Raw genomic sequence first — 27,943 nt, forward strand, 5'->3', positions numbered from 1 at the left:
CTTAGCATTCTAACAGGGTCTTCATTCATGAGGAGCAGTCTCAGTAAATTTTACCTTTGATTGTAAGTGTGGTCATAGTTTGTGAAGGCAAGAAAAAGGAAAGGGATGGGTATCGTGAAAGATGATGTTTGGCTTCATCTTTAATTTACATCAACAGAAAATTATATTTCATATACTACATTTTTCTTATCATAAATTTGCATCCGATCTTTTCACGTCGATTATATTTTTGGTGTGAAAGCTGCAACAAGGTAAGAAATATGAGTTTTGGAAGAGCTGAAAATAAGGTCCATGGTACCAAGGGTTATTGATGATCAGGAATAATGCAGTGAACACCATTATAAATTGCAATTAATTGGTGGATTTATTTCCATCTGTATGTCTAATTAGAGTGGGGCATTCGTTCCTCGGAAGTTTGCCAAGATATGCACTATTAAGGACACTCAGTTGAAATGTGGTGATTATCCTCAAATGTCAAACAATTGCTGCTCTCCGTTTTGTGTGAAGGATTATTTTGTATATCTATTCTCTCTCTTTACACTTACCATGAAGCACCTTCAGTAATTATTATTATTTTCTTATTATTTGATGCAAGGAATGCTCCAGTCTATGATTTATGTACATGTTGCAATTGTGAATTGTTCTCTGGACATCGATGTCGAATCCTAAATTATATGTGCATATTCTTTCTTCACAGTCAGGAACCTAATAAGCAAGGAAAAGGATATGGAAGATGTAATGAGATGATAGAAGTTAAATTATTATGGACTGGAGGATGTTGTTAAAGATAGTTGATGAAATCTGAAGTCATATCTATTAAGTTTACCACATTAAAAGCATTTGTTTTGAAAATAGAAACTCCTAAACCATCACCACTTTCCAGACTGTTGACCAGACGGTTGATGCCGTTGATCATTTTTTCTAACCATCACTTTCCAGGAGTGTAATCTTCTGATAGGGTTGGCCACCAAATAATCCACACCAAGTTAAATTAGGTGACGAAAAAATGTCAAGCTATATATGACTCCATTTCAAACATATAGCTTCTTTTTTTTTAATACATATGGACAATAAGTTTATAAGCTAATTATATACTAAGAAAAATAATTAACATTCTTGATATATAAGTTGGAAATAAATCAACTAGCCTAAACTATACGCATAGAATAATTTAATAAAAAATGAACTAAATATCAATTCTAACGTTTGTCGAGAATTAAACTCATAAACTTTGTCATGAGCTGACACAACTCTACTACTTGATTACACTTCAATCAATGGAGGACTTCCTTGGGATGTGATCTTTTCCTAACATAAATTCAATGTGCAGCATAGATATATTAGAGCAAGATGGAGCCCACGTAAAGAAGACCCAAAAATTTAGTACGGTGGGTAGTAGTTGAACCACACCATGCCACCATCACTCCAAACCTTGAGGTGGGTCATATGGCTTTCAAGAGAGAACTCTCTTTATAGTCTTTGGAGACTTCCCATAGATATCTAAAAGAACAACAACTCATGCTCTCACAAGTCACATCTACTATAGTAAATGACCTCATTCCATATCGATGACCTTCTCCTCATAGTAAAAAAAAGGAAAAAAAATGGAGAAGAAGAAGAAAGAGTGTGCTTTTTCTGGGCTTCTTCTTTTTCCTCTTATGCTTGTGATGATGTCAAGTAATCCACAGGGAGATCAAAGTAATGGATTGCTTGAGGAAGTGGCCAACCAAGCCAACCTTAACTAGATCATCATACTATTCAATTGGAAACTTAGTTTTCTCACTTGAGTTAGCTTAGTTGTTCACCCTCTAACAAATTCCATTCCTCATGATCTAATGCTCTAGTCTTAAATTTTCAGCAATCATGATGTTCTGCTACACAAGCGGGTGAACCATGAGATCCTCCATGCTTAAATCTTAATTAGTTTAAGTGTCTTAAATAGATTGAAGGGTAATTTATCAAAGACACGCTACGTTATGTTTAGCTTTTATTATCATTCGCAACCTACCTTTCAGATATTTATCATTTTATCGCGTTCCATTTTATTCTTAATGCTTTGAAAATAATCCAAGTCAATTTTAACCTAACAACAGATGAAGAAATAAAAATTATTCTAATACTTCTTAAAAACTAAGAATTAAAATACCTAAACTACCCTCATTTGTTTTTAAGATCTGATTTCTCTTTCATTTTCTTTTTCAGTTTAATCTTCAGAAAAAAAAAGAGCCGAGGAGTATATATATATATATATATAATATATAACACAAGAGAAAAGGAATCTTTTATCAGATGAAATCTTTCAATCTCAGTCAAATTGATGATATAACTGCAATGATTAGACAATAAAAATCTTTCAACTCCAGTCAAATGTTTAGGTGACTCAAAGTTTTGGCAAATAAAATTGTTATGTTGATTTCATCACAAATGCAGGATTACTCCACTAAATCCACTATTCTATATGCCAAATGATGTCCCCCTTATACTTATGATCAAAGGGCTAATTGGTTAATTAGGGAAGAAACTTAGTTATGGTTGACTAACAGGGTTTGGTGGGTTAGTTATCCCACAGATCTTTATCACAGCATAATTAAATGGGCAGTGTTTGATGTTAGACAATTCGCATTGGCATTTCATAAATTGGCCACCTAATCCCCTATTATATGATTGGAATTTGGAGGACAATCTTAGTTACTGTTGATTGGCTTGTTAGTATACATCAAATAGCCTAATTTACCCAAGTTAAATTACCAAAGAAAGGGTCTTCTTTTTTTTTCCCCCCCATTTTAAACATTTATGTTGTCTGTTATTTTAGTTTTATACTTTTCCCTATTTCTTAATTGGACTGATGTATTTTAATAAGGGAAAACCATGCTTTATCCTCTAGTGGTTAGTCATAAATTTATTTTGATTTTTATTATTTTATTTGTGTCATTTTACCTTTTCCAATTATATTAAAATTATGACTGTTATTTTTTCTATCATATTTGAGTAATTAATATATTAAAATACTAAGAAGCTTTTAAATGAATAATACCGATTAGATTTTAAATGATAAATATATGACAAATATATTGAATATATTATATATATAAATATTTATCGTTTGAAATTCGATCGATATTATTTTAGATGCGCTGGAAAGCTTATCTAATTATCTATAACTTTCTCTATATTAAATATTTTTAAATTTGAAAAATACCTTAGTTTAATATAATAGAAAATATAACAATTTTAGTTTATATATATATAACCATAAGATATTAAAAATATTAAAATAAAACAATAAAGGGTGAATTACGTGCAAAAATTTACTTAGAAATAAATACCGAAAGATACACTCCAGTGAGCTTTTGACTAAACTAGCCCTATTTTAAATTTTATTAAAAAAAATAATTATACGTCAAACTTATTACTAAATGAGATTTAATTCACTGTATTACTAATAAAAATATTGAACCGATCAATGTTATATGTATACATCTTTTTTAACTTAATCTTTTAGCAGTCAAGACAAAAAATAATATTAATCAATTTAATATTTTTGTTATGACTATAGTAAATTAGATCCTATTTAATAATAAAATTGGGTATAAAAAAAATATATATATATATATAATTGGTGGTAAAAAAAAGTCCACTCGAAGCCTCAAACATTCTTAATTCCTTATATTAGGCTTTTTTTCAGAAAAAAAAAACCAGCAGAATATTTTGCACTATTTAATAGAGCAAATTATAGTTTACCGTTTAGTTCGGTACTAACTCTCGTGTAAACAAAGTTGTAAACGTTAAATTTTTCGTAACTAATAGCCCAAATGTTGAAATTAATGTGGTAACTTCATAATTAACCTATTATTACTTATTTTTAAATAGATTATTTTTTATGGGGGTAATTATATTTTTTTTTACATCTCTTTTTAACGGTTGTTTAACCGTTGCAGCTTAGCGTGGATTAAAATTTTATAATAATTCTGTTAAGTCCTGCACTCCATCTCTTGCTTCCTTCTTAACCCCTCTTCCTCTTTCCTTCGTTTTTCCCTCCCTTCTCCTCTCTCTTCTCTCTCAATCTCTTCCTTTCTCTACTTCAAGATATCCAAATCCCACTTTGCAAGCCTCCTTTACCTGTTCGCTTTCCTTGGCTTCCCTTTGCTGCGCTTTCTCCTTTCTCCTTTCTCGGTGGTGAAAGCGAAGAGCTTTCAGAGGAACCAGCGAAAAAGCTGCCGCCTTTTTCCCGTTTTGGTTGTTTAGTCTTATTACTTCAGGTGCGTAATGATTCTTCCATGGTTCCTTGGTCGTTTTGATGATGGGTTTTGATGGGCTCGATGTTTTTTTTATTTATTTTTTTCCTTCTTGTCTCTTCACCTGTTTTGGTGTTCCTAATGATGAACTATAACTTTAATTTGAAAACTTGTAAGAGTTTCCGCTTAAAAAGGGTCATTTTGATGATTTATCTTATTGGTTTTTGATAATTGTGCTCTTGGCTGGCTTGCTATTTAATCTGCAGATGTTTTTTATAATTCCATTCTGACCCTGGTTTGCCTTGAAAAGGGTCTCCTTTCAATTAACTCTATTTCTTTCTATTATGTACTTGGCTTGTATCCCTGTGATCTTTAGCTGGCGAACAAGTAAAAAAGTTGATCCTTTTTAGTTTCTTCTCTTTGAGTATAGCTTTAAGGCTTTTTGGTTCTCCAATTACAATTCTTTTCTTCTTTCTTGTGATCATTGAAGGATGGGTGACCATTTTGTGTTGCTGGTGGACCGGTTGCTTACGGAATCAACATTAGTAGCAGCCATTGAGAGCAGAAACCAGGCTTCAAATTGTCCTTCCTCACCCACAAAGTTTAATCTTTCTGAAGAGAAGAATGATAGTATTAAGAAGCCCACTGGTAATGTGGTGGAGTGTCGAATTTGTCAGGAGGAAGACGACGACTCCAACATGGAGACCCCCTGTTCCTGTTGTGGCAGCTTAAGGGTAATATGTTGTATATTATATTGGTTTTTGGCAGTCAATTTGAGTACCTTTTAAAGTTGAGAATTTGATTTGCCAAGAAGGACCTTAGGGAGTCTTAAGATGGCAATAGCTTACGTGTGGTTTTCTGCAAGTGTATTTATTAAGTAAAGGAAACTTAACAATAAACATATGCATGCATATCTAAGTCTGTGGAGTGATAGTTAAGCATAGGGTATATCAATTATTTGGAGAGTATTTATTGTCTGAATTTGCGCAACTTTTTACCGTAGATTTGTTTTGTTTTCTGTAACAGCATCTTGCTTAGATGAGATATTGCATTAATTGATGTAGCTTCAGCTGCACTTCTGGTCTCTTACTAGTATCGAATGAAATCTGTGAATGGTAGTATCCATATTGTCTGTAGATGATGCCTAAGCTTTTTAGCTACTGGATGTTCTTCATAAGATTCCCAATTTATCTTCCTCTTTTCTTTTCTTGTTTTTTGTGCTTATTAATCTTCATGATAGAAGAGGTGTTATTAAGGTATAGGTGAATTGAAAGTTTTATTTACACTTCTGGTCCACTGCCATCATAGTTGTCAAGAGTTCCTTGTGGCCTACAAGTTTATCGGCTTTGAAAGTTTGCCTCTTATGTCACTAGATCTTAATACACAGCAAGTCTTAACATAGGAAAACTATTTACAGAATAAAAAGATTTTTTTTCCCAAACTGAAAATGCTCCTAAATGAATTTGTTTTGTTTTTTGGATGATAATAAATATTCATTATTGCTTTTCTTCTTATTCTCTCCTCTTTGTATGATTGCAGTATGCTCATCGTAAATGTGTTCAGAAATGGTGTAATGAGAAGGGCGGTACTACATGCGAGATATGCCTACAGGTGGTAATAGCTTTTTATGATGTTAATTCTGCATACTTTGTTATTCCCTTCCAATTGAAAACTTACTGATGCTGTCTTTCTCCTCTTCTTGGATCAGCAATTCAAACCAGGCTATACTGCTCCTCCAAAGTTGGTGCTATATGGGAGGAGGATCCCTATGAACTTTAGGTATTCTTTGTGCTCTACTCTGGTAGCAACACAGATGCTTATCTCCTATATGATCATTAGTAACATGTTCCAGTGCTTTCTATTACCAGGGGAAATTGGGCAAGCCAGGAAAACCACAATCTTAGGTACATAGAGACCTCAGGACGCAATACAATTGGATCCTCTACTGATGATTATTCAACATCAAATGCGAGAAGCATTATATACTGCCGCATAGTTGCCATAATTGTGAGTTGTTTATTCAATAAGTTAGGTCTTCTTTATTCCAGGCAAATCTCTCTCTGACCTATTATAGTACTATTCCAAAATCTCCATTGCCAGTTCATGGTTCTTTTGGTTCTTCATGATGCGCTTCCAATCATCCTCACGGAGTCCAAGCTGTATTCATTTACAGTTTTAGCGGTAATGCTCTGATAATATAATTCATTTTATTAGCAGTAACATGTAAAGAAGCCCATTTATATTGATTGTCCCATTTTACTCTTGTCAAATTAGTCGGCGCTTCTGAGGACTGCTGGAATTGTCCTACCAATCTATATAATTTTGAGAGCAATTTTAACATTTCATCACCGGCAATACCAACATCAAGTAATAAGTCTTTCTTTCCTATTTGGATGAATGCTACTAAATGTTCCTTCTGTTTGATCTATGTCCTTATCTAGCTTTCTGAGATAATAGGTAACACATGAGTCGTCCATCGTGGAATCTGGAAGCGCAGACAGTTTGCCATAATTGCAAGAGTCTTAGATCTTCTGCCTTCCCAATCATAAGAAGATCCATAAAAGAAATGAGCAGAAGTCTGGAAGTGGCACTTCCATCAAGTACCTGATACATCAGATGAGTGATGGTCACATTGTGTAAATAAGACATCATACAGTAGTTTCGCGCAGCTTTTTATACTTAACAACGGTTTCATTCCTCTGGTGATGTCACTCTCTTCATCAAAATGAAGATGAAGTGTCCTGTATGAAGGAACCATATAAAATAGTTCAAATGTATATTTTCTTATAGTGGAAGCAAAATCAAGTATATTTCTGTAATGCCTACTTTGGTCCCATTTGTTATATTTGACAGTTTCGAGTTTGTTGCTCGACAACTTACAAATTTGTGTGCGATGAATTAGATACTTCTGAAAATGATACAAACTGTTCATTTTGATTGGAGTAGTTAAAGGAAAGAGGGATGATAATATTGAATCTCAACTATATGGACTTTGGCTCCTAATTGAGTCTCAAGTATCAAGTGGGCAAAGTAATTAAGGTATCTGATTTGGTTGCTCCTGAGATGCATTGCTAAAGATTCCCCTTGCAAGAAATGATATTTTCTTTGTCTGCCAATAAAACCAGCATCAGTTCAGTTCAGTTTAAATCATAGTTATCTAAATTGGACCAGACATTGACCCAGTCATGGGTCAGGCCATTGGGTTATTAGTTCAACCTTTACCTGATCGGATTGCTGATTTTTTTAAAAAATATTTAAATAATATATAAATAGATGTAATAAGTATCTATAAAAGTAGTATAATTATATGTATATCTCTTAAAACAAATATTATTTATAGATACCATCATGGTTATTTTCAAATTAAGTGATTTAATATAAAAATAAATAAAAATATTATTAACTAAGAAAAATACTTGAAAACAAGAATAAAGATATTTTTGTCTTTTTATATTTAAATTGTTTAAATTTTAATAGTAGTTTATTCCATTATTACATGCAAAATATAAGAATTTTAAAAAATATACATGCAAAAAATTTGTATTTTAAGATATAATATAAACTTTAGATAGGCATAATTTACCAATTCAACTGGTTGGTCAGTCGGTTTTTATTAGGTAAATTGCTTATCCGATCTAATAACTAAAATGAACCAATTTGGTAATCTGTTCATTGGTCCGACCACCGGTCTGATCCAGTTTTGATAACTATGTTTAAATGCTTTCACTGATCACAATAAATTTTGATATAGATGGTAGTTTGTCTGTTTGGACTTCTAATGGGCACTCCTTAAATGCAATATAGTGTCCTAGCTTGGCAGTTGGCAGGAGGTTATAGTGTAAAATAATGCCATGCTTGAGATTGAGACTAGTACTATGTCCGGTAACTGGAAAGTGCAGTTGCTAGAACTTTGATAGAATTCCCCGTTTAGTTGTAGAATAAGCATAAAATTAATTTGATATAGTAAAATTTATTACTAATATAGTAATCAAACAACATTTCATCTCAATATTAATTTATTAATATCTACTTCTCTCTCCTATTCTCTTACATCTAGTCTTTTATATTTAATAACAAAATCTAATTATTATTTTGCTCTTAAAAATATATTACTTTAACCAACTATTATTTCAATTATTCTCTCTATTATCTGTGCTCTCCTCTCCTTATCCATACACTATTAAAAATATTTTAGCCATTTATTAAAATATTTTCTAAATTTATTACTTTTCATGCCCGTATCAAGTGTAACTTATACACCAATATACTAATTTACAGTCAAACACCAAGTGCACCTGAAAAACGTCTGAATTTTAAAATTGTCTGGCATTTTCTTCTCATAACAATGTGTTTGAGATTGGGCACCAAGGAAAATTGCACCTATGAATATAATATACATTTCATAGCCACGAACAAGTTGGAGAATCTGTATAACTGAAAAACTTGAACCAAGATGATCTCTCGTTCATGGTATGGATCTTGATTCATGGCTGTGGTTGGTTGTCCAGCAATTTTGTCCTGGTCTCAGTTCCAGTTCTTTCTTTGCCTGTAACAAAAATAACAAAGAGAATAATGGCCAATCTCGTCAAATGCCAAATCATACTCTCACAAGCAAATGACAACCTAATGGGCCACACATAAAGATAATCACCCTCCTAGAATTCATATGTTCTTTAAAGAGCAATGTTGGTGTAAGTACTTTCTATTCTTCTGCTGTGCCCTCCAAAAGCATGCTAGTGCCCCGAATGTGCAGCTTGCGAGGGCGATGCCAAGTGCAGCTCCAATAGGCACAGCTACTGCGTTTGTAGAAGTGGCAATGTCATCCATTGGCGATCCATCATTCCTGCTGCTGAGAGCAGTATCCCTGTCAGAAGATGCAAGAATCTTTCCATAGTACTTAACTAAGAAATGGAACACTTCGTCCTCGTTCCAATCGACTTGAGTTGTGCCGCTACTTTTCCTGCTTGGGGAATGATAACAAGATGGGCATAGCTGCTTTGGAGGCCAAATGATCTTCGGAAATCTCGGGTCGGCGGTGTCTAAAGCTTCCTCTACTTTCATCAGCCTCTCGTTCACTTTGTTATGTGCACTCCATAACCAAAGGCTTAGATCACGAGTTGTGTTGAATGGGACCGAGACACTGGTGAAATTTCCATATTGAGAACTGGACATGGTATTGAAACATAGATGACAAGAAGTAAACTTTTATACCTTGAGCACATAGCATAGAAGTGCCTGCGGCATTCCTCGCATATGAAGAAATTGTGGATAAAATCACAGATTGTTGTAAAAGCCAATTGACTTTCTCCATCTCCAACTCTTACAGAAAGTGAGTGCAACAGAACCCAAAGTCCGCAGCTGCAATAGACCACAACAAGCAAAAACAAGCACTAGGTTCAATCTGTCTGTAACTCAGATACATAATATCCTTTGCAAGGCAACAAAATTTACTTTGCAGTGCAATTAAGAAGTTCCATAAATAGTCCCACTCAGTTGTATAATTAGTTAAACACATAAAAAAATCCTGGCTTTCTAACTAAAAATGGAAACAAGAGTATGACATAGCATCTGAAATCCATATATGCATAAAATGTTAACTCTTGATAGAAACCATCAAGCCCCATCAATTTGATGTTGGGTGCCCAACCTCTTTCCCTGAGATAAAAATCTTATCAGCTCAATTTACTATTAAGTGAATATTTTCTCAAAGGAAAACTTACTACAAAATAAATAAAAACAAATTTAGTTACTCTTGATTGCACATGCAGATTAGGATGACAAATATGGCCTTTTAATAGTTGAACAGTTGGTCCAGCGAAAAGGAAGCAATCAGTCAAGTCAACTGCATCCATGAAATGAATGCAGTTCAACCTTTTAATTCTAATATGATACTTATTGCACTATATTTCAATCATGAACATTTATATTCCAATATTCTTTACCACACCTTTGAAATCCTCAGTTCCCTTTCTTCAACTTTCTCAGGTTTATGCATCTTCTCTTTAACTCTAGTATAAAACATTTGAAGTCATAGCCAAATTTGGTCCATTTTGGCTGGAACAGATCAGTTTCAACTTTCAATCACATCCAATCCAAAACATTCTCCAAAACAACAAGCGGACTGCTTTTGGGGGTGAACAGTGAATTTCACCTGAAACTCAGTTTTGGGTCAAACAGCTGAAACAGCCAAAACTGGCCCGATGACAAATTGCCCAAATTCAGGTAGGAAGACTAGTGGGATTTGGACAATATGCAACCCGCACTACCATAATGTCCCAGTGTAATAACCTAGTTGCATTCTGGCACTATAATGCATCACTTCTGATTAATGGCCTTCACATCATTTTGGTAAATTCTACTAGTGATGATGCAAGGAGTTACTTGAGCAGCAAACACATCACTGACAATGACCAAAGCTGTCAAGTTCATACCACAGCTGCTTTCTCTGCTCAGTTTGGAGAGATCACTATATATATGATTGAAAGCCCAAAGGGGAACAGGGCAAGAAACTTGCATAAATTGTTTTAAAAAATAAACAATTTTTTGGGGGATTAGATTAAAAAAAGTTAATAAATAAGTACCTAAATCCTCTTGTCTCATTTTTGCTCCCCCGGCAAAATATCTGTAACATGATTTACCAAAAAGGAGAAATGAGAATTTAAATAAAAAAGCTAGCTAAACTAAAATCATCTCAGGAGAGTCAGGACATAACATCTAATTTCTCACAATAATCTGAAATGCCAGTAGATAACAAAGAAGATGAAATGCTCTCAGTAATGCAATTCACACATACAAATGATGCCAAACTTTTTGCTTGAATGAGGCAGACAATTATCCCAAACATTTAGAAAGAGGGAGAGAAACTGGTCAGGACTTCTAATTCAAGGGGAAGTTTGAATAGAACTTCAAAAGTTTTTAAAACTTGTGGGGCAGAACTGAAAAACACTAATTAAGCTAAAAAGGAAATCAGGTGTATGTGAGGACAAATAGCAAGTCTGTGGCTAATTCTAATGTATGATTGTGGGAAACTTTACATGAGAATGACACACTAAAAGTAAAAAGGTTAAATAACAATAGAAAGAACACATGTAGCAGAAAGAGGTGAAGAGAAAAAGTCTCAAAAAGAGATACTGAGCAGAAAGAAGCAAACATAAACTAGACAATTCATAGCTTAATTTACATCAGAATAGCTCAAGGTATTAAAAGAGTTACAGAACATGAAGTACTAAGTCTCGAAAGCAAAGCTACTAAAAATTAATTATGACGTGGAAAACAACTTTATACTGTTTGAACGTCATCTATTACCATTTACCACAGTTGACATGCTATTGCTGTCGTCATTTTAGTTAAGTGCATATTTACCTTGGTGGAGTCCACTCAATTCAAAAGGAATATCATGCCAGCCATAGGCAGAGAATAATTAGCAAAATGAGAAACCAAAGAAAGGGAAAACAAGAAACACTCCATAAAAGCCAACAAAGAAAAATAAGCATAGTGGAGTTTTATATACCCAATATCCACGAGGAACTTCTTTGCCACAAATCAAGTGACTCTTTGTCGTGTCTCTTTCCTGTAATATAGTGACCTCCTGTGAACTGACCGCATGGTCTGACGGCCACAAATCATCAAAGTTCACGAGTATCTTGGCACTTCCCATTCGACACCTACTGACCAAACTCATTAATAAGCAACAAGGATACATGATCTGACTCATGAAAACAGGAAGTCCAACCTTTTAGAAGGATGATGTGCCGCTAAAAGCTGGAAAAACTTTATCAGAGGAGCACGAGTATCTGGTTTAATCATCTGCATATTGTTGAAAGAAAATAAAATTCATAAATATATATATATATATATATATGCAGATTTCATATAGACCTCAGAGAAATAATTCAAACCTTGTGTTCCAAGATTATATCAAATGCATTTGTTGTTGCTTCCTCAACATCGTAGATAGCTCGCGCAATCTTATGAAACAGATATAATATGATAATGTAAAGTTGATATACTTGTATAACAAAAGAAACTAATCTTACTCAATACTTACTTAATAATCTAATAGACTAGTATATGAAAAAGTAAATTTACTGCCAAATTATCAATACCTGTTCAGGATCAGAAGCATTTCTTGGAAATGTATTTTCATTCTCATACTTTTCATCGTCCAAACTGAATGAACTGCATATGTCATGAAAAGGGCATATCCATCAAGATATTATTTGAAACTTAATGCTAGCACTGATAAAAGCCCCTAAGATCAGAAATTTCTGATTACATAATCTATAACATGATTAGAAGTGACAAAAAGATAAGTCAGATGAACAAGAAACATAATTAGTGTATTTACAGCCATTTAGCAACAGTCAACTGCTTAATCCTCGAGGAACTTGTAGTGTATGGTCCTTGATTCAACATTATAGCAAAGCAGGTCACTCAAAACATACAAAATCCTTGAGCTAAGTTAGAGGGGTTGGTTTGACCATTAAAATGAACTTTACAAATTAAGAGTGTTTGACATCATTCTGCTTTCCTACTATTAGCTTTATTCAGAAAAAAAAGGAGACCTTGAGGCTCTCAAAAACACACGTCAACTATGCACCATACTTATTTACTTTTACAGATTTTATTGGAAATTATCATGCATTCACTTAGAAGTTGTTGACTTGTTTCAGGTAAAAAAAAGGCAGATAGAGTTAGGCAAATAACAGGGACAATATTGAATTGCATTCTAAATGGATGTGTTGCATGTCAAATATCTCAGAAGTTCAAGAATTGGCAATGTAATGATGGAAAAAAGAAAAATCAGCACAATATATAACTAGTGACATTTACAAGCTTTAGCCTTTGATGTGTACTATAGGTTTTTAAGCTGAAGGAGAAAGCGTTCCAGTAGATAACTTGCCTTCCGATACGTTTATTTATCCAATTAAGCAAACGCTCTGCTGTTCTTCCATCATCGATTGATTGTATCTCATTTTTCTCTTGCTTAGGATTCCACCGAGTGGATGCAAATTTTGACGGAGGTCCCCACAATAACATAGGATAGTGGCTAACTGAAAATCTATCGCAGAGGATTGTATTCACCTGTTCTGTCACACATTGAAAAGGAAAAAGAATATTAATTTTGTAGCCGCAAAGTTGCTTCACTCAACTTCCAAATTTGCATATCCTTTTAGGTGTCATAACTTTTTTTTAATGAAAGTGGCTCAAAGATATCTAATGTTTAAGGGCAGGTAAAGTACAAACCTAATTCGCATGTCTACGACTGGCTTAGATACAAAAACAGAAGATGACCCTAAATAGAGCTACTATACCTTCATTGCACAGTCCACTCGTGCCATGAGTATAACCCCAGGATGTACCGCATCTGGACCATTGAAAAGCCTCGCAACTTTCTCATAATGAGGCTGAATTATTGCCCCTCAGAATAACAAAGGTCAGCAACAGAAGAATTTCTACATAATCACAGCATGCAACAAATTTATATACCTTATAATTTCTGCAAGCAGGACACCTGTGGAATCAAAAGAGTGCAGCAGCATTCCGATTAGCATATTCAAATGGAAATGGCAAAATGAACAAAGCTTAACAACGCACTTCTAGAATGGCATAGACCACTAACAAAAAGAAACTAATTCTATGAAGTTTGCCCTTAACGAATTATGGCTGCAATAAAGTCAGCAAATTTCAGCTGCTTAAGCTCCATATATAATTATCTATGATCCAGTCCAGAGAAACAGAAACTAAACTTACCATACGACAACAGAAAGGTCAAGTGAATCAGATTAATCGCCAGGGACTGCTAACTTTCGTACAAATTCAGATAGATGAACAAAAAGGGAAAGCATATCCGACCACTAATAAAAAGTAACTAATGTATGGAGTTCACCTTTTACAAATTATGGCAGCATTAAAAGTCAAGAAGCTCCTAATTCAAAAGCTAACTACCACATGACGACAAAAGAAAATGTCAACTTAATAAAATTAATCCTCCGGGATCATAAATCTCAAAAAAAAAAGCCAAAGGATACATCAAATCTTCCCACAAGATGCAAACTTTCGTTCAAATTAGGGGAAAGAAACAAAAAGGGAAAGCATATCCGACCAGTGAGCGAAGAATTCGACGATGGCGAAGGTGGCCGGCGACCCCTTGAGGGCGGCGTCAAAGTTGCTGCTGTTGAGGTCCACGGCCGCGTCGACGAGATTCGCCCCATCGCCTAGCGATCGGAGAAGAGATCGCCGCGGCCCAACGGAAGACTCGAAGCTATAAACAGGGAGGATGAGGATGAGGAAGAAGATAAGAGAGGCGGCGATTGGAAACGCCATTGGAGGAGAGGAAAGTCGAGGAGATCGGTATCGACCCCGATCGAGTTACAAGGAAAAGGAGCGAACTTGGTAACGGATCCACCGGGGTTTTGGAGATTTGGTCACCAGCTCTCAAGGAAACGCTTCTAGGTTTTTTTAATAACGAAGAACTCCTCTGGGTACTCGTTTGATGCAGGTAGTGTGCAGTGGAAGGCAAAATACTGTCTACTTTACATATGAGGAAGGGAGAAAGTTATTGGTGGGTTTTTCTTTGAGTGTATTAAATAGTTCGTGGTTTCTTGTTTTAAAGTCAAATAATAACAAAAACTATAAATTATTATCCTATTTATGTTTGAATGAAATTTGCATCTCGGATATATAACTCAATCAAAATTTTCACCTAAAATATTTCATAAACGTTATTAAAAAAATGTTAAATTTTAAAAACAGGTTAAACTAGTTTACATGGTTTATATAAATTATTTAAAGTATAAACTAGTTATTTAGCTCATAATCAAATTATAGGGTCACAAAACATTTATATTGTGATTTGTAATTGAATTATCAAATCATAAATAAATTAAATAATAATAATAATAATAATAATAATAATAATAATAATAATAATAATAAAGACAAGCCTTTATGTGAATTTTTTTTATTTATATAAAACTCCTAAATTAAGAGAGATATTCTATACATAGACTCTTCAACTAAGAAAAAAAAACTACATTCTTATTAAACTAATAAATTTTTTTTAAATCAGAGGGTTTATGTGGTAGAGACGTAGTGATATTTTAAGAGCTAAATATAATTAACACTTTTTTTTAGGTTTAATTATATTTACACCGCCCGAAGCTCTAACAACTTCGCTTACGCTAGCCCAACTCTATCATATGGACCAGGCCGGAAAAGAAGGTTGGTCTGACCTGTAATTACTGGGAAACTGAGTGGCAAAGACTTCTCCTTGTGGTGCCCTAAAATCTAACCCGTGTAGGTAAAGGATTCCTCCCCTCCTCCTCCTCCCTATAAATAATTCCTCTCCCTCCCTCAATTTCATCCATCGCCCCCCTCAAGGTTAGAATCTCTCCTCCTTCTCCTTCTCCTCCTCCTCCTCCTCCTCCTCCTCCTACGCTTTAGAAATCCCGTGTTCTATTTGATCTTCTTGTAGCGATCGATCTATGTTGTTGCCATTCTTATCCGATGATTTTGTTGCATTAGCTCGAGATCGGTTCGATTTCCGCCTGGATCGTGACGGTTCGTGCTGAATTGTGTTTCTTCTTCTTTTTCCTGGGGTTTGTTTGTAGTCATTAGAATCCTGTTGATTTGTGATCATGGTTCCGTTTTGGATTGGATTGTTCTAAAATTGTTTTCTTTTTTTTGTTGATTTGGAGTTGATCTGTATCTGTCCATCGATTTGTGATTTTACGTTTTTATTTGTTTGTACCTGTACTTGTCCATTAGAGAATGTACGTGGTTATATCTACTGTTAAAAGTTTGCTGTGATTCACAACCAAGATAGGGTTTTTTTTTTGCTTATCTTTGAAGATAAGTGGTTGTGTAGGATTTAGTTAATCTATTTGGTGGTGAACTTTTAGAGATTTTTCCAAGTATTATAAGAGTTACTAATGTATCTAGTATCAAGCTCACTTTGAAACTCATGGTTTGTTAGAACTTGAAACTTTCTGTTCACTGAAATATTTAGAAACCAATGGTAGGTTTTATATAACTACAAGCAACTCCGTAACATGGATTATTGTTGCAGTTGTTACTCGGAAGTTACATTGATATGCGGTCATCCGTGTATAATTAATCAATTAGTACATGGATCTGCTTATATGGGTGGGTGTTTGTTGTTTATAATTGTTATCTTACTTTGATGAGTTTGTACAATTAATTTGGGCAGCATGTAAAAGGGAAGAGAATTTTATTGATGCCCAAAGAGGTAGAGAATCATTGTGGCTTGTGAAATTATATTTTGCTATTTAGGTATCTTGCTGAAGTTCTTGTGTATGCTTAGTGCCCGTTTAGTTTATTGTTGTTTTACACAATGATATTTAATGTAAAGCAGGAAGCTAGTAGCTTCACAAAATGTCTCTTCTACTTATGAAACATATGATAGTTGCGAAATGGTGAGGCTTATGTTGGCAGTAGGTTCTAGTTCTATTTGGGGATCTCTGGTTCTTGGGCTCCTATCCTAGATCTCTTTCTTACAATCCTTTTAAACATCTGAATTGGTAAGGTGCATTCTTGTATTATGGTTGGCATCACAATCAAATAAGCAGTTGTTTACATATAATCAATGTAAAATGGCCATGGAGCCATTCTTCGTATAATGTTGTAATGGGAATTTTAGTGGGTCGCTCAGCTGATACTTCTGTGACCTTTCTATTTGAGAAACTATAATGATGGACAATATTGTTCTCTTTTGTTTGCCTAGTGAGAGTCTACTATTTTTAGGAATGATTCTGTGGAATAATACTTAGTTTTGAGATAAAGCCTTTTAGATGAAAAAAGATTATTATATATTTGCTTCTACTTTTTGTTGATATTTTGTTATACTACTTTGATAATTGGAATTATAATCTGATATTTGACTTTTCTGCTCCAGGAAGTTGGATTTCCAATCTGTTGTTGCACATCGCCAAGGTGGAGGCTGCAAACATTGAAGTCTCTTTTATGTCTGAACAAGCACCTCTCTTCTTGGAATCAGTTGGATTGCTTGGAGAATATTCTCCTACACCAAGAAAAAGATACCAAAACTCCTTTGAGAGGTTTATCTGCATGCATCACAGTCTCCTTCAGCATTCTGCGCAAACACCCGGTTGCTATTGCAAGCAACCTCTTGTAACTGCAAAACAACCTCTTAGTGTTCTTGAAAGAAGCAACAACACTGTCCCGTTTGCGTACTGCTGTCTCTAACAGTGCCAAATTTCAATCTTGTGATCCAAGATGGCTTTGCAAAACATTGGTGCTTCAAACAGCAATGATGCCTTCTATAGGTATAAGATGCCCAAAATGATAACAAAAATCGAAGGGCGTGGCAATGGCATCAAGACTAACATTGTGAACATGGTGGATATTGCAAAAGCGCTGGCCAGGCCTGCTTCTTACACAACAAAATATTTTGGTTGTGAGCTTGGTGCACAGTCCAAATTTGATGAGAAGACAGGTATTTCCCTGGTGAATGGAGCTCATGATACTGTCAAGCTGGCTGCTCTTCTTGAGAATTTCATTAAGAAGTATGTGCAATGCTATGGATGTGGCAACCCTGAGACTGAGATCATCATCACCAAGACCCAGATGATTACCCTCAAGTGTGCTGCATGTGGCTTTGTGTCTGATGTTGACATGAGGGACAAGCTCACAACTTTCATTGTGAAGAACCCACCTGAACAGAAGAAGGGGGCAAAGGACAAAAAGGCATTGAGGAGGGCAGAAAAGGAGCGACTGAAGGAGGGGGAAGCTGCTGATGATGAACAGAAGAAGCTAAAGAAAGACACGAAGAAAAAAGGTGTGACTGCTTCCAAGGATGCCAGTACTGCAAAAGTTGTTGCTTCAAAGAAGAAAGCTGGTCGTGGCTCTGATGGGGATCATTCTACTTCACCTGCTAGGAGCCAAGATGGTAATAATGCTGCAGATGATGATGAAGAGGAGGATGATGTTCAGTGGCTGACAGATACCTCATTGGAGGCTGCAAAGCAGCGGTTCCAGGAACAGCTGAGTGCTGCAACTGCTGATATGGTAATGCTCTCTACCCTTGAGCCTGACAAGGAGAAAAAGCAACAGAAGGCAAAGAAAGAGGGACTTACTAATGGAAATGTGAAACATGAAGAAAAACTAGGTGCTGACCAAAATGGTGTCCAAGGTAGTTCTTATAGTAAGCTGCTTGAGGAGATTGCAGCTAATTTACGCAAAGGGTTAGCACCAAGCCAACTGAAGAGCTTTTTGGGTTCTCTAGCTCAGCCCCCTCAGGAAGTCATGACTGCCCTGTTTGAGGTGCTTTTCGTTGGTGTTGGCAAAGGATTTTCAAAGGAGGTAAGCAAGAAAAAGAACTACATTGCTTCTGCCCTGAAGAATGAAGACTCCCAGATTCTCCTGCTCCGAGCCATTGAAGCATTTAGCATCAAGTGTAGTCCAGATGCACTGAAGGAGGTGGCGCTTGTCCTCAAAGTACTTTATGACGGAGATTTGCTTGAAGAGGAAAACATAGTTCAGTGGTATGATGAAGGCGTAGCATGTGGGAAGAACTCTCAGGTGCTGAAGAATGCAAAACCTTTTGTTGAGTGGCTTCAGAGTGCCGAGTCGGAGGAAGAGGAGTGATATGATGATGCAAGCACGACTTCCTGATTACGAGTAACAAGTGATAGTTATTGAATAATGTTTATAGTCTGCATGCTTTAGAATTCTGTTCCATTTGGTCATTCAGTCCGGACTGTTTTCTGATTTCAGGTTTCTGCATGTTTTAGTAAGTTCTTGTGTTACAGTTCTGCTCCTCTGTAGGGTCATGGATATTCTGAGAACCTCGTCTGTAACAAGGTTGCTATTTATTTCAGAAATCTTCTTGCCAGTGTCGTGAACCTTTATTTAATAGTTCTCTGGAATGTAGTAACTATTCAAATTAATGATGTTGGACTTCTCTGGCATTTAATTGTCTCATGGGGAAAGTGCCACTATTTATTATTTCATGGTTCGATCCTTACGGATGGCCCTTCAAGCAAACAGGAGTTCTCTTCTTTGAGAGAAGCAGAGGAGTTTTCTTAGGAACAAACACTTGCTTGTTTGTGTTTAGCAACCTAACGGAGTTTCCATGATGTGAATTAAATGACCAAAAAGATTATTTCACAGCCAATTTTCTATGACCCATTGACAAATTTTATGGTAAACAAGATATTTAACACGTAAAACTTCTATGGAAAACCTTGCTTGAATATAAGGAGAACAACACAATTTCGAAGTACATATCAACTTTTATCTTTCCACATTGTCTCGCTGTAAAGAAGACATGCCAACACAGTTTCTCGCCCCAACCTGGGACCTTGATAAAATGCCCCCCCTTTTGAATTTGATAGATAAGAGAAAATGGGAAAAGAAAGTTAACTACCTAAAAAGTGCAAGATAGACTACCTCCTTAAAGCATAATATTGCACGATGACCTCTATTGGAATAGATTTTCTTTTTCTTTTTTTCTTCACATTCGACGAAGAGCAACAGTGCAAACACGAGAACCCTCAACTCCGCCAAACATGATTGTAGGATAAGTCCGCACATGATCCAGGTATTGGAAGACTGAAGGCTCCTTGCTTGCCTCTTGGTCCAAGTCCTTGCTCTCAATCTTTCTTTGGTTGAAATTATCTACTTCTTGCAGCAACTCATCCCTTGTGTTATTACAAGATGTGACGACCTGTAAAAGTTAATCAAGTGCTAAGGTGAACAATGAATCTTGGCCCGATCACAACTATGCATATATTTATTTCTAAGCAATTTCTGACAAAAAGAATATCAAGGAAATTAGAGAATATTCAACTCCCAGAAGTTTATCTGATAGAGGAATTACTGACCAGGATACCACCAGGGAGAACCAGGTTTGATAATGATTCCCAATACATTATCCTGAACAAGAAATATACAACACAAAGAGGATGAATGAGGTTAAAAAATTGTTGTATTTCATCTTGATGAGAAATAAGAAGTGGTACAAGTACTTTATCTACCATAAAGAAATCTCTTTCCACAAACTAATACAAGATTGTGCATCATCGTGTAAATTAGCATAGTAAAATTCCTGGTTATGTACTATTGCTTCTGAAAATTGTTGTTCACAATAAAAGCTATGGTCAGAAACTTCACATAACGAGATCTTGAGTACTTGTAAAATGTTATCTTTCCAGCCCTCTTTTTGTAATTGAAAGCATCAATGGTCCTCTGGGGTTGTGTTTGATTCGAATATTGAGGCAGTATATGAACATACTGATAGAACAAAAAGTAAATGAACCAAATATATATATATATATATATATATATATATACACAAGCAAGCAGAAATAGATGCCTTTTTGTAAATCTAACCTTCTAATGGGGCCATCTGGATGTAACCCTATTGCATCCAATGTTCCTTTGTCTACAACAAGTTGGAATTTTCCTTCCAGCTTTGTCTCCAGAATATCGTCAACCTGATACAAACATGCATGTCCATTATAAAAATAATTTAACCTAACACGAGGAGCAACTGCTGCCAAGTTTGCACGGGCAGACATCATGACAACGATTAGGGTTAGCTCAAGTTAGTAAAAATTGAACGCTGTACCAAGTAAAGAGAGCATCTAAATCTTGCCATAATCTACATCATGAATTTAGCTTGTACTCTATAGCCTCCACCAGTTGCCACTTGCAAATATCAGGTAAATGTAATAGAAGAAAATTATAGAGAACCAGATCAACAGCAAGGTAATTCAAAAACAATCCAGAACAGAACAACAACAGGAACAAGGAAAGACCAAGAACTCTTCATAAATAATCTTAACTGTTTGATGCTAACTTATGTTCCTGAAATTGTCATAAAAATAATTAAAGAAAAAGCACAGTAGCAGTCCTGATAGATATTTAAGTTTGGTGGACGAATGCAAAGGAAAAATAAATTCCAGTAGTCAGTCTACTACTGTCATTACATACCAAAAACTTTATATTGGTAAACCCATCACGAAGAGCAAGATTCCGTGCAAGTTCAATTGCTCCCTCACTATAATCAGTTCCAGTCAAATCTGAAAACCTGGAAATCAAATTTGTCATTAGTTACTATGAAATATAAAGCAAGGTTCTGGTAAGGTTGCCCAAAAATAGAAATATTTGAGGTACATTGTTCTCAATTCTCATATTCACTCACAGATAGTCATGTTGGAACAAAGAATTCAAATATATACAAAATGAAGCTTAGAAGGTAAATTTTCAGAAGTGTACCCCTGCTTTGCTAGGGTTTGCAAAAACAGGCCATTCCCAGTTCCAACATCAAGAACACTCCAACTTGACAAGTCTTGGAAAATCTCACTAGATTCAGATTTACGATTGCTGACATCAGCTGTATTCCCATTTTGATAGGTGTTGAGGCACAAGTTTTTAGTCCAAGAGGCAACAGTATCCATGACTTCAGCTCCAAACCTAATAGAAAGAATCTGACTTCAGGCCCCAGCTTTAACATAAATTTTATACAACATAACCACAAAAGATAAACAACAAGAGAACTGACAATCTATAATATGGATGTTATACAAGATCAAAGAGAAGTTCGGCAATATTAGCAAGCAGAAACAGGCTTTTTCACTCATAATGCAAAGAGCTGCCAACATACAAAAACTGTAGTTGATAACTTAAATCTGTTATTGTTTCAATGAAACAGGGCAGTAGTGCCTTTTGTCACCCAAAAAAAAAAAACTTAAATTTCGGCAGCATGCATTATTCCAAATGAAAATTTGTCTTGTAGACAACCAACAGAACTTCTTGCATAGAAATTGCTTATGTATGACATGCAAATAATTAGTCCTGATGTATGAACATGTATTTATCTGATAACTAAAAAACCAGCAGAAGTGGTGAGAACTGAGAAGGGTGGCCAAAATAAGGTATTAATGGTAAGTGAGGAAGATCATGGTTTTTCCAAACCTGTAGATAGAGAAAAAGATTCATGTACTACAAAGCAGGTAGTAGGCTAGCAGCCTTCCACCTTTAGTTGCCTAAAGTGGAGGAAGATTCAGATGCAACTAGTAGTGTAGGTAAGTCTCACATTTAAAGTTCTAAAAATTTTAAGGTTAAAGGTGCAGTGGGCAACAAGGAACTGAGGAAGTGAGGTCCAGGAAGGCAAATCCGTAGTGGATCATCTACAGGCAAGGATGAATGCCCTAAATTAGCTTCCTTTTAAATAGAAATCTCAATATGATTATCATAGGTAAGTCTCATTATGCTGGAGAGAGGAATAATGGCCTGCATATCTAGATGTAACACTAAAATGATATTATTCAAGGACACTTTTTATTTCCACTTGTTACTTTATATAAGAATTACAAAAACTCTTTTACCATTGGTGTGAGAAGAAAGTGAACAGGAGAGACATGCTTGTACAAAAAAAAATGGAAAGCATTTCATGGCAACAAAGTAAAATTCAAACAGAAGAATAAGAAAATGTAAGGTAGTTAATAAAGAGGATGTTAATGTCAAGTTGTCAACACCCCAAAGCTAAGATGACAATTGCAACTTTACTGAACTACGATGTGGTTAATAAGACATCAACATTCAAGAGAAGTAATCACCAAACTTCACCAGCATGCCCGTGCTGGTGATAATTTGCAAGATCCTCCGAGTACGAAGCATCCCAGTAGCTCTGCAATCCCAGCATTGATCCGTCAACCTCACTGGCATCTGCCTCATCCTTGTCAGAACTGTTTCAAAAGGAATTGGAACACATCAGTAGTAAAATATCTACATTCAAAGGAAGGGGTAGGGGTAGGGGAGGGGGAGGGGGGACCGACAAATTATAAGATATTGAACGAAGCTAGTATTGTTTTCAATAATACAACTAGATGTCCATTATAAGGAACTCTCTCGCTCTCTCGTCTCCGGAGTAAACACACATTTACTTATGGGAAGAAACTTCTAGATGATCTTGACATCAATTAAATCCTTAGCCCGAACTGGAGGCAGAAAGATGAAAAATACAGATTTTAATAAAAGTAGAAGCTGTGCCACCTAGTTTTCACATGGGTTGACATAGATGGTGGTAATTTGCGGGGGAAGGATATACTTTGCAATTACTCCAGCAAATTCTCTTTAGTGGAGGAATTTAGAGGTAACAATGAGGTTTGCTTGTGGGCTCACAGACTGACATTCCCCTTCAGCAGCGCTCTCTTGAAGAAACAGGAAATAGTAGATAGTCTAGATTCCTCCCGATACATACTAGTCGTATCTCTGAAATGAGCACCTGGGCCCGTCAAAGGTGCAAAGGCACTAAAACTACATGCAGGTGGGAAATAATTAGAGTTAATATCAACTTGCAAATTTCGATTTTTGGCACCAACCCAATCATTTTCTTAACTCATTCAACTACCTCGAAAGATTTCGGCGGCAAAAAGATTCCTCAAACGGGAACTAAAATTGAATCAAGAAGCGAGAGGAGGAGACCCGTAATCCGAGGCAGCGGCCGGGTAATTGGCGGCGCAGAAGACGTCAGCGGCGTCGGCGTGGCGTTGATCGTCATCGAGCGTGCTCCCGTACTCGCTCTTGATGGACCACGAGTCGGCAGCGACGGACCGATCATCGTCCGATATGAGATCGGCAGCAATCGCCGGCGGCGGTCGAGCCTGAGATTGGTCAGCGTCGTCCGAAGGCAACCCTACGCCCTCCATGGATCCGATGAGCTCCGCCGCTTGCCGGAGATCGTAGTCCTGGAGAGGAAGTTAGAGGACTAAAACCCTAGAGAGAGAGAGAGAAGTTATCAGAGCGACCAGGATTCGTCCAGTTGGATTGAGACCAGACCAGTAGTACTCTCTCTACTCTGTCCGATGACTCGGTTTTAAGAAGAAAATGCAAGTATTTTGACCAAACTTATTTACCGAAATATTTTACCTCTCTAGTGACCCAGGAATAGGAATAGAGATGCCGGCACTTTCTTCATGATAGAAGAAAGAAACCCACTCTCGGGTAGTGACTGGCCCATCAAGCTATTTCCATGGCCCGGGAAATTCTATGATGCAAAAACTGGGCAGCCTCGTTGGTTGGTTCAGTGGATCAGTAGATATCCCTCTCGAGTCTCCTCCAACTCTATAACAGAGAGAGCTGACTTTCTTTCTGAACTATTAGAAATACTTTACTTAATTCAGTTTAAAAAACTCAAAAAATAAAAAAAAAAATTATAAGCGACTTTGCTGCTATTTTTCCTAAAAAATTTAAAAAAAAATAAATGGATACCTCTCAAACACACTACCGAATTTTTTTTTAATTTTGGACATGTCATTTGCCATTATATATGTCAATAATTTTACATAAGATGCAAATCTCACTATGTTTCAGAAAGGATATAGAATGCTAATCTCATAATTAATTTTTATATAAAGAGAGTAAGGAGGATAAGAATATTTAATTTCTACTTATCTTATTAAATTTATAAAAAAAATTGCCTCTTTTGGTATTAATAAGGTTCGAAGAGGGCCAGTTTGGTTAAAAACTATAAAGAAATGCTCCATTTAATTTTGTTTTAGAAAATTTTCATCTGGCACCCCAGCTTCTTGGTTTATTATAACTTAGATCCCATCTCTTCACAGTTTCTAAATCAAACCTTTCGTTCTTCTAAAATTGTTTAGATATATACCCTCCTTTCCCAAACCCGTACAAAATCCCCTCTATTGAGGCGAGTTATTTGACGAGAAAAATATAATAAAACCTCAAATGAATCAAACTAATCATAAATTTCAACTGTTTCTTGATGAAAATGTTTACATATCCATTCCATATAGGTGGTGATTACTCACCATTCTTATGCACAACACCAGAGTCTAATAATAATCTCACCCAAATCCCAACAATTATATGATCTCCCTTCATCACTTAAAAGACATGAAAAAGAGTGAAAAAAAAAATTAAAGAAGAAGAAGAAGAAGATTAATTAACTCATCTATAAGAAATAATATCCTCTTCTATAGTCTCCAATGCAGGCTTCCTTGATCTGCTCATACTCAATCTATACTTCATCTCTCCAATCTCCGCCGCCGCCTCCGGCGGCGGATCCATCTCGTCGAACTTCACCCTCACCACATCACTCTTCTCCTTCTCGTCCTCCGCCTCCGCCGTGGCCGCAGCCTCTGGCAAAACCCTCGCCCTCCCGCCGGAAGCCCGCCGGACGTCCCTGTTCGCTGCCACGAGCAGCCTCGCCATGTCGGCCGCCGCGACGACGGATTTCGCCTTCTTCATCGGGAACATGACATAGACGTTGCCCATCTCCAGGTCCTCATCGGCCGCGAGCGGCGAGAACCGCCGGCCGACGTGCATGGATCGCGAGTTCACGACGAAGTGGCCCGGCACGTCGAGCATGAGCTCGGCGGCGTTGAGGGGCCCGTCGAGCTGCCGGAGGTCGCCATCGGGAAGAACAACCTTGGCACTCGATTGAGTCGAGCCGGGAGAAGAGAAGAGAGTGCAAGAGAGGTAGTTCCCCATGTTAAGTATAGGAGGATAAGGATGCCAATGAGGTTAGAGTTGGGGAGGAGGGGATTAATAGGGATCAGAAGAGGTTGGAAATTAGAGATGAAAGATTCCGGCGGCGGGAGGAGAGCTGGATCGATATACGCGTAAGGAGAAGGGGAGGAAGAGAAGGAGAGAGAGAGAGGAAAAGGTCACGTTGTTGGAGTATGGGGTGGATGAATGATGATGATATGCATGGCTGTTAATAACGTGTGGGGCCGGCTATTGTTCTTGTTTGGAGGCGGTGAGAGAGAGAGAGAGAGAGCAGTGGATAGCATAACTTGCCAGAATCCAAACTGAATTTGTTAGAATAATGAATGGGATTATTTTTCTCCTTTGGCATCGGAAAGTTTTGAGCTTTTGATCAAATTTGCTATTATTCCTGATTGAAGAAAAAGGGTAGTATTTATTTTACTATGATTTTTAAACCTGTTAGCCGAAGTACTACGGATGATATCGTGCAACTGTTTAAGCGCCACGTTAGCAGACGGGAGGGAGTTTAGATAAATTTTGCAAATACTTCGATACCTTTGTAAAATTTATAATCTTAATTTAACAGTTATAATAAGCTAATTTTCACGACCGGTATCTATTTCTCGATACAGATTTCTAAACCATATTAGGTAATAAAAGAGAAAATTAGTAAAAAGCATATTAGTAAAAGGATTTGATTACGATGTGTTTAATTTTCTTTTTCAACGTTATTTTCTTCCGTTAAGATTTCTCTCTCTTAGATATAATTATGCCTTAATTATATGAGATATATTTAATATTAAACCAAATAATAATTACCTATTGAACAAGTAATATATTTTAAATTTTTTGTATTCCTCTTAACCGTTAGATCTTTATCAAACGAACTGATAAAATAAATTGTGATTTATTTATATGGTGACGGTTAAGTTGAATAAATATATATATATATATATATTATTTAAAGTGAGGAGAATTGAATTAAAAAATATAATTTTTATAAATCACACCATATATTTTATCTATTTGTAATTCATATTCTATTTTTGAATATTTTGTAACTTGATCATTCTTTTTTTTCTTATAACTCTTGTTTAATACCTTCCCCCTCCTTTTTTTTTTCCTATAATTCTTTTTTTCTTTCCAAAAAAGAAGAAGAAGAAAATGAGGGCGGGGAGGGTGGTAGAGGAAAGACAGTGACGATGGAGGAGATAGGTGGAAAAGATTGTTGAGAGATATACAAAATAAGAAGATATGATAGGGGTATTTTAGTAATTTAATTAATATTGGTTAGTCAAAATAACGTTATAGTGTTAAATAAAAATTATAGGGAAAAAGAGGAGTCGGGTTATAAAATCCTCATATAAAATAGATAAAATATAGAGAGTGGTAGTAAACATTCTTTAAAAATAAATTGAGAAATTCTATTATTTGGGTACATTAATTTTTCCATTTTGTAGTTTGGTGTAGTAGTTCAACAAATTTAATGACTGCGTTTGACCTTTTAGGAAGATGCGTGTGAGAACGCCACGACACGGAGGTGGAGAACGTGCACGGAAATTACTTTGAAGAGAAGCCAACTGCGTCAATGGTCACACGTGGCTGTTTACTGTCGGAAAAATTGACCGAGTCAACACGCTGTATTGCTAAGTTGTGGTGGTCAAATACTACTCACGAGATTGATTTGAGTGCAGTGGAATCGATTAAATTCCTGATCTTGATGGTTTCGACTTTTTATTTTTAATTTCACTGTTCTTAGTTTTATAGTCAAACACTAAAAGGGTCTTGAAGAGTACTTTGTCAAACACTAGCATTAAAAAGTTTGCAATTGCTTTCAGAGCCGTGGTGGGAACTGTTTGAAATTACGCGTTAACATGCATTTTAGAACAAGCATCTCGTTTACAAAATTGTGTCTCCAAGAGTCAACCAAATTTTATATTGTTGTTCTTTTGAGTTTTGACACAGTTTTTCAAGAGAGAAAATTGATGAATATTTTTTTTACTATTGCTGATTTCATATTCTATAGACTTAATTACATTTTACCTCGCTGTATTATAAAAATATACAAATACTCTTATTTGTCAACCTTCCTGAGTTAAAACTCGCGTGTCAAACTATAAAAATAAAAAAGAATATTTTTTAGAGAATTTTATCCTCATCTTTCCTAACCCATCTCTTTTCCTATTCTCTAATAAATATTTTCATCCTAT

General features: G+C 35.9%; 5 protein-coding genes across 10 annotated transcripts; 2 read left to right on the top strand and 3 right to left on the bottom strand.

Annotated features, from left to right (window-relative positions):
- Positions 1-3,994: 3,994 nt before the first annotated feature.
- Positions 3,995-7,054, top strand: LOC140797327 (uncharacterized). 2 transcript variants are annotated; one of them, XM_073150683.1, is made up of 8 exons: positions 3,995-4,259; positions 4,726-4,969; positions 5,775-5,846; positions 5,944-6,014; positions 6,104-6,242; positions 6,336-6,416; positions 6,510-6,602; positions 6,693-7,054. In XM_073150683.1, exons 2-8 carry the CDS (start codon positions 4,727-4,729, stop codon positions 6,744-6,746), a joined length of 753 nt encoding a protein of 250 aa, XP_073006784.1. In that variant the 5' UTR covers positions 3,995-4,259; position 4,726; the 3' UTR covers positions 6,747-7,054. The 2 variants fall into 2 exon arrangements, with proteins under 2 accessions (XP_073006784.1, XP_073006785.1); XM_073150684.1 differs by lacking the exon at positions 6,510-6,602 and having other exon boundaries at positions 4,120-4,259; positions 6,677-7,054.
- A 1,471-nt stretch (positions 7,055-8,525) lies between these two features.
- LOC140798136 (sulfhydryl oxidase 1-like) lies at positions 8,526-14,772 on the bottom strand. Of its 2 annotated transcripts, none has more exons than XM_073151893.1 (12): positions 14,341-14,772; positions 13,725-13,749; positions 13,550-13,642; positions 13,138-13,319; positions 12,341-12,413; positions 12,134-12,202; positions 11,968-12,041; positions 11,746-11,899; positions 10,817-10,857; positions 9,447-9,593; positions 8,859-9,375; positions 8,526-8,781 (listed from the first exon to the last, which is right to left on the bottom strand). In XM_073151893.1, exons 1-11 carry the CDS (start codon positions 14,559-14,561, stop codon positions 8,898-8,900), a joined length of 1,557 nt encoding a protein of 518 aa, XP_073007994.1. In that variant the 5' UTR covers positions 14,562-14,772; the 3' UTR covers positions 8,526-8,781; positions 8,859-8,897. The 2 variants fall into 2 exon arrangements, with proteins under 2 accessions (XP_073007994.1, XP_073007995.1); XM_073151894.1 differs by having other exon boundaries at positions 8,935-9,375; positions 14,341-14,769.
- Positions 14,773-15,480: 708 nt separating this feature from the next.
- LOC140797154 (eukaryotic translation initiation factor 5-like) lies at positions 15,481-19,110 on the top strand. Of its 2 annotated transcripts, none has more exons than XM_073150426.1 (2): positions 15,481-15,617; positions 17,152-19,110. In XM_073150426.1, the coding sequence occupies exon 2, from the start codon at positions 17,493-17,495 to the stop codon at positions 18,861-18,863; it is 1,371 nt and encodes a 456-aa protein (XP_073006527.1). In that variant the 5' UTR covers positions 15,481-15,617; positions 17,152-17,492; the 3' UTR covers positions 18,864-19,110. The 2 variants fall into 2 exon arrangements, with proteins under 2 accessions (XP_073006527.1, XP_073006526.1); XM_073150425.1 differs by having other exon boundaries at positions 15,599-15,797.
- Positions 19,111-19,448: 338 nt separating this feature from the next.
- LOC140797155 (uncharacterized) lies at positions 19,449-24,296 on the bottom strand. 3 transcript variants are annotated; one of them, XM_073150428.1, is made up of 8 exons: positions 24,153-24,296; positions 23,709-23,971; positions 22,841-22,969; positions 21,498-21,695; positions 21,213-21,309; positions 20,610-20,713; positions 20,102-20,153; positions 19,449-19,944 (listed from the first exon to the last, which is right to left on the bottom strand). In XM_073150428.1, the coding sequence occupies exons 2-8, from the start codon at positions 23,930-23,932 to the stop codon at positions 19,732-19,734; spliced, it is 1,017 nt and encodes a 338-aa protein (XP_073006529.1). In that variant the 5' UTR covers positions 23,933-23,971; positions 24,153-24,296; the 3' UTR covers positions 19,449-19,731. The 3 variants fall into 3 exon arrangements, with proteins under 3 accessions (XP_073006529.1, XP_073006528.1, XP_073006530.1); XM_073150427.1 differs by lacking the exon at positions 24,153-24,296 and having other exon boundaries at positions 23,709-24,137; XM_073150429.1 differs by lacking the exons at positions 23,709-23,971; positions 24,153-24,296 and adding an exon at positions 23,277-23,425.
- Positions 24,297-24,972: 676 nt separating this feature from the next.
- LOC140798258 (uncharacterized) lies at positions 24,973-25,920 on the bottom strand. Its single transcript, XM_073152057.1, has one exon. The coding sequence runs from the start codon at positions 25,734-25,736 to the stop codon at positions 25,194-25,196; it is 543 nt and encodes a 180-aa protein (XP_073008158.1). The 5' UTR covers positions 25,737-25,920; the 3' UTR covers positions 24,973-25,193.
- Positions 25,921-27,943: the final 2,023 nt, after the last annotated feature.

This window comes from Typha latifolia, chromosome 11 (genome assembly GCF_019914945.1).
Source record: "Typha latifolia isolate L0001 chromosome 11, TyphaL0001v2, whole genome shotgun sequence".
In the NCBI taxonomy this organism is placed as follows: domain Eukaryota; kingdom Viridiplantae; phylum Streptophyta; class Magnoliopsida; order Poales; family Typhaceae; genus Typha; species Typha latifolia.

Excerpts from the sequence above, each read along its gene's own strand:
- LOC140797327 (XM_073150683.1), top strand. The coding sequence starts at position 4,727 with ATGGGTGACCATTTTGTGTTGCTGGTGGACCGGTTGCTTACGGAATCA. Across the intron at positions 6,243-6,335 it reads GCCGCATAGTTGCCATAATT|TTCATGGTTCTTTTGGTTCT; the intron begins GTGAGTTGTTTA and ends CTCCATTGCCAG. Across the intron at positions 6,603-6,692 it reads ACCGGCAATACCAACATCAA|GTAACACATGAGTCGTCCAT; the intron begins GTAATAAGTCTT and ends CTGAGATAATAG.
- LOC140798136 (XM_073151893.1), bottom strand. The coding sequence starts at position 14,561 with ATGGCGTTTCCAATCGCCGCCTCTCTTATCTTCTTCCTCATCCTCATC. Across the intron at positions 13,750-14,340 it reads GTCGAATTCTTCGCTCACTG|GTGTCCTGCTTGCAGAAATT; the intron begins GTCGGATATGCT and ends TTGATTCCACAG. Across the intron at positions 9,594-10,816 it reads AATGAGACAAGAGGATTTAG|CTGCGGACTTTGGGTTCTGT; the intron begins GTACTTATTTAT and ends GGTCTATTGCAG.
- LOC140797154 (XM_073150426.1), top strand. The coding sequence starts at position 17,493 with ATGGCTTTGCAAAACATTGGTGCTTCAAACAGCAATGATGCCTTCTAT.
- LOC140798258 (XM_073152057.1), bottom strand. The coding sequence starts at position 25,736 with ATGGGGAACTACCTCTCTTGCACTCTCTTCTCTTCTCCCGGCTCGACT.
- LOC140797155 (XM_073150428.1), bottom strand. The coding sequence starts at position 23,932 with ATGGAGGGCGTAGGGTTGCCTTCGGACGACGCTGACCAATCTCAGGCT. Across the intron at positions 21,696-22,840 it reads GGGCATGCTGGTGAAGTTTG|GTTTGGAGCTGAAGTCATGG; the intron begins GTGATTACTTCT and ends TCTTTCTATTAG. Across the intron at positions 19,945-20,101 it reads TTCTCCCTGGTGGTATCCTG|GTCGTCACATCTTGTAATAA; the intron begins GTCAGTAATTCC and ends TAACTTTTACAG.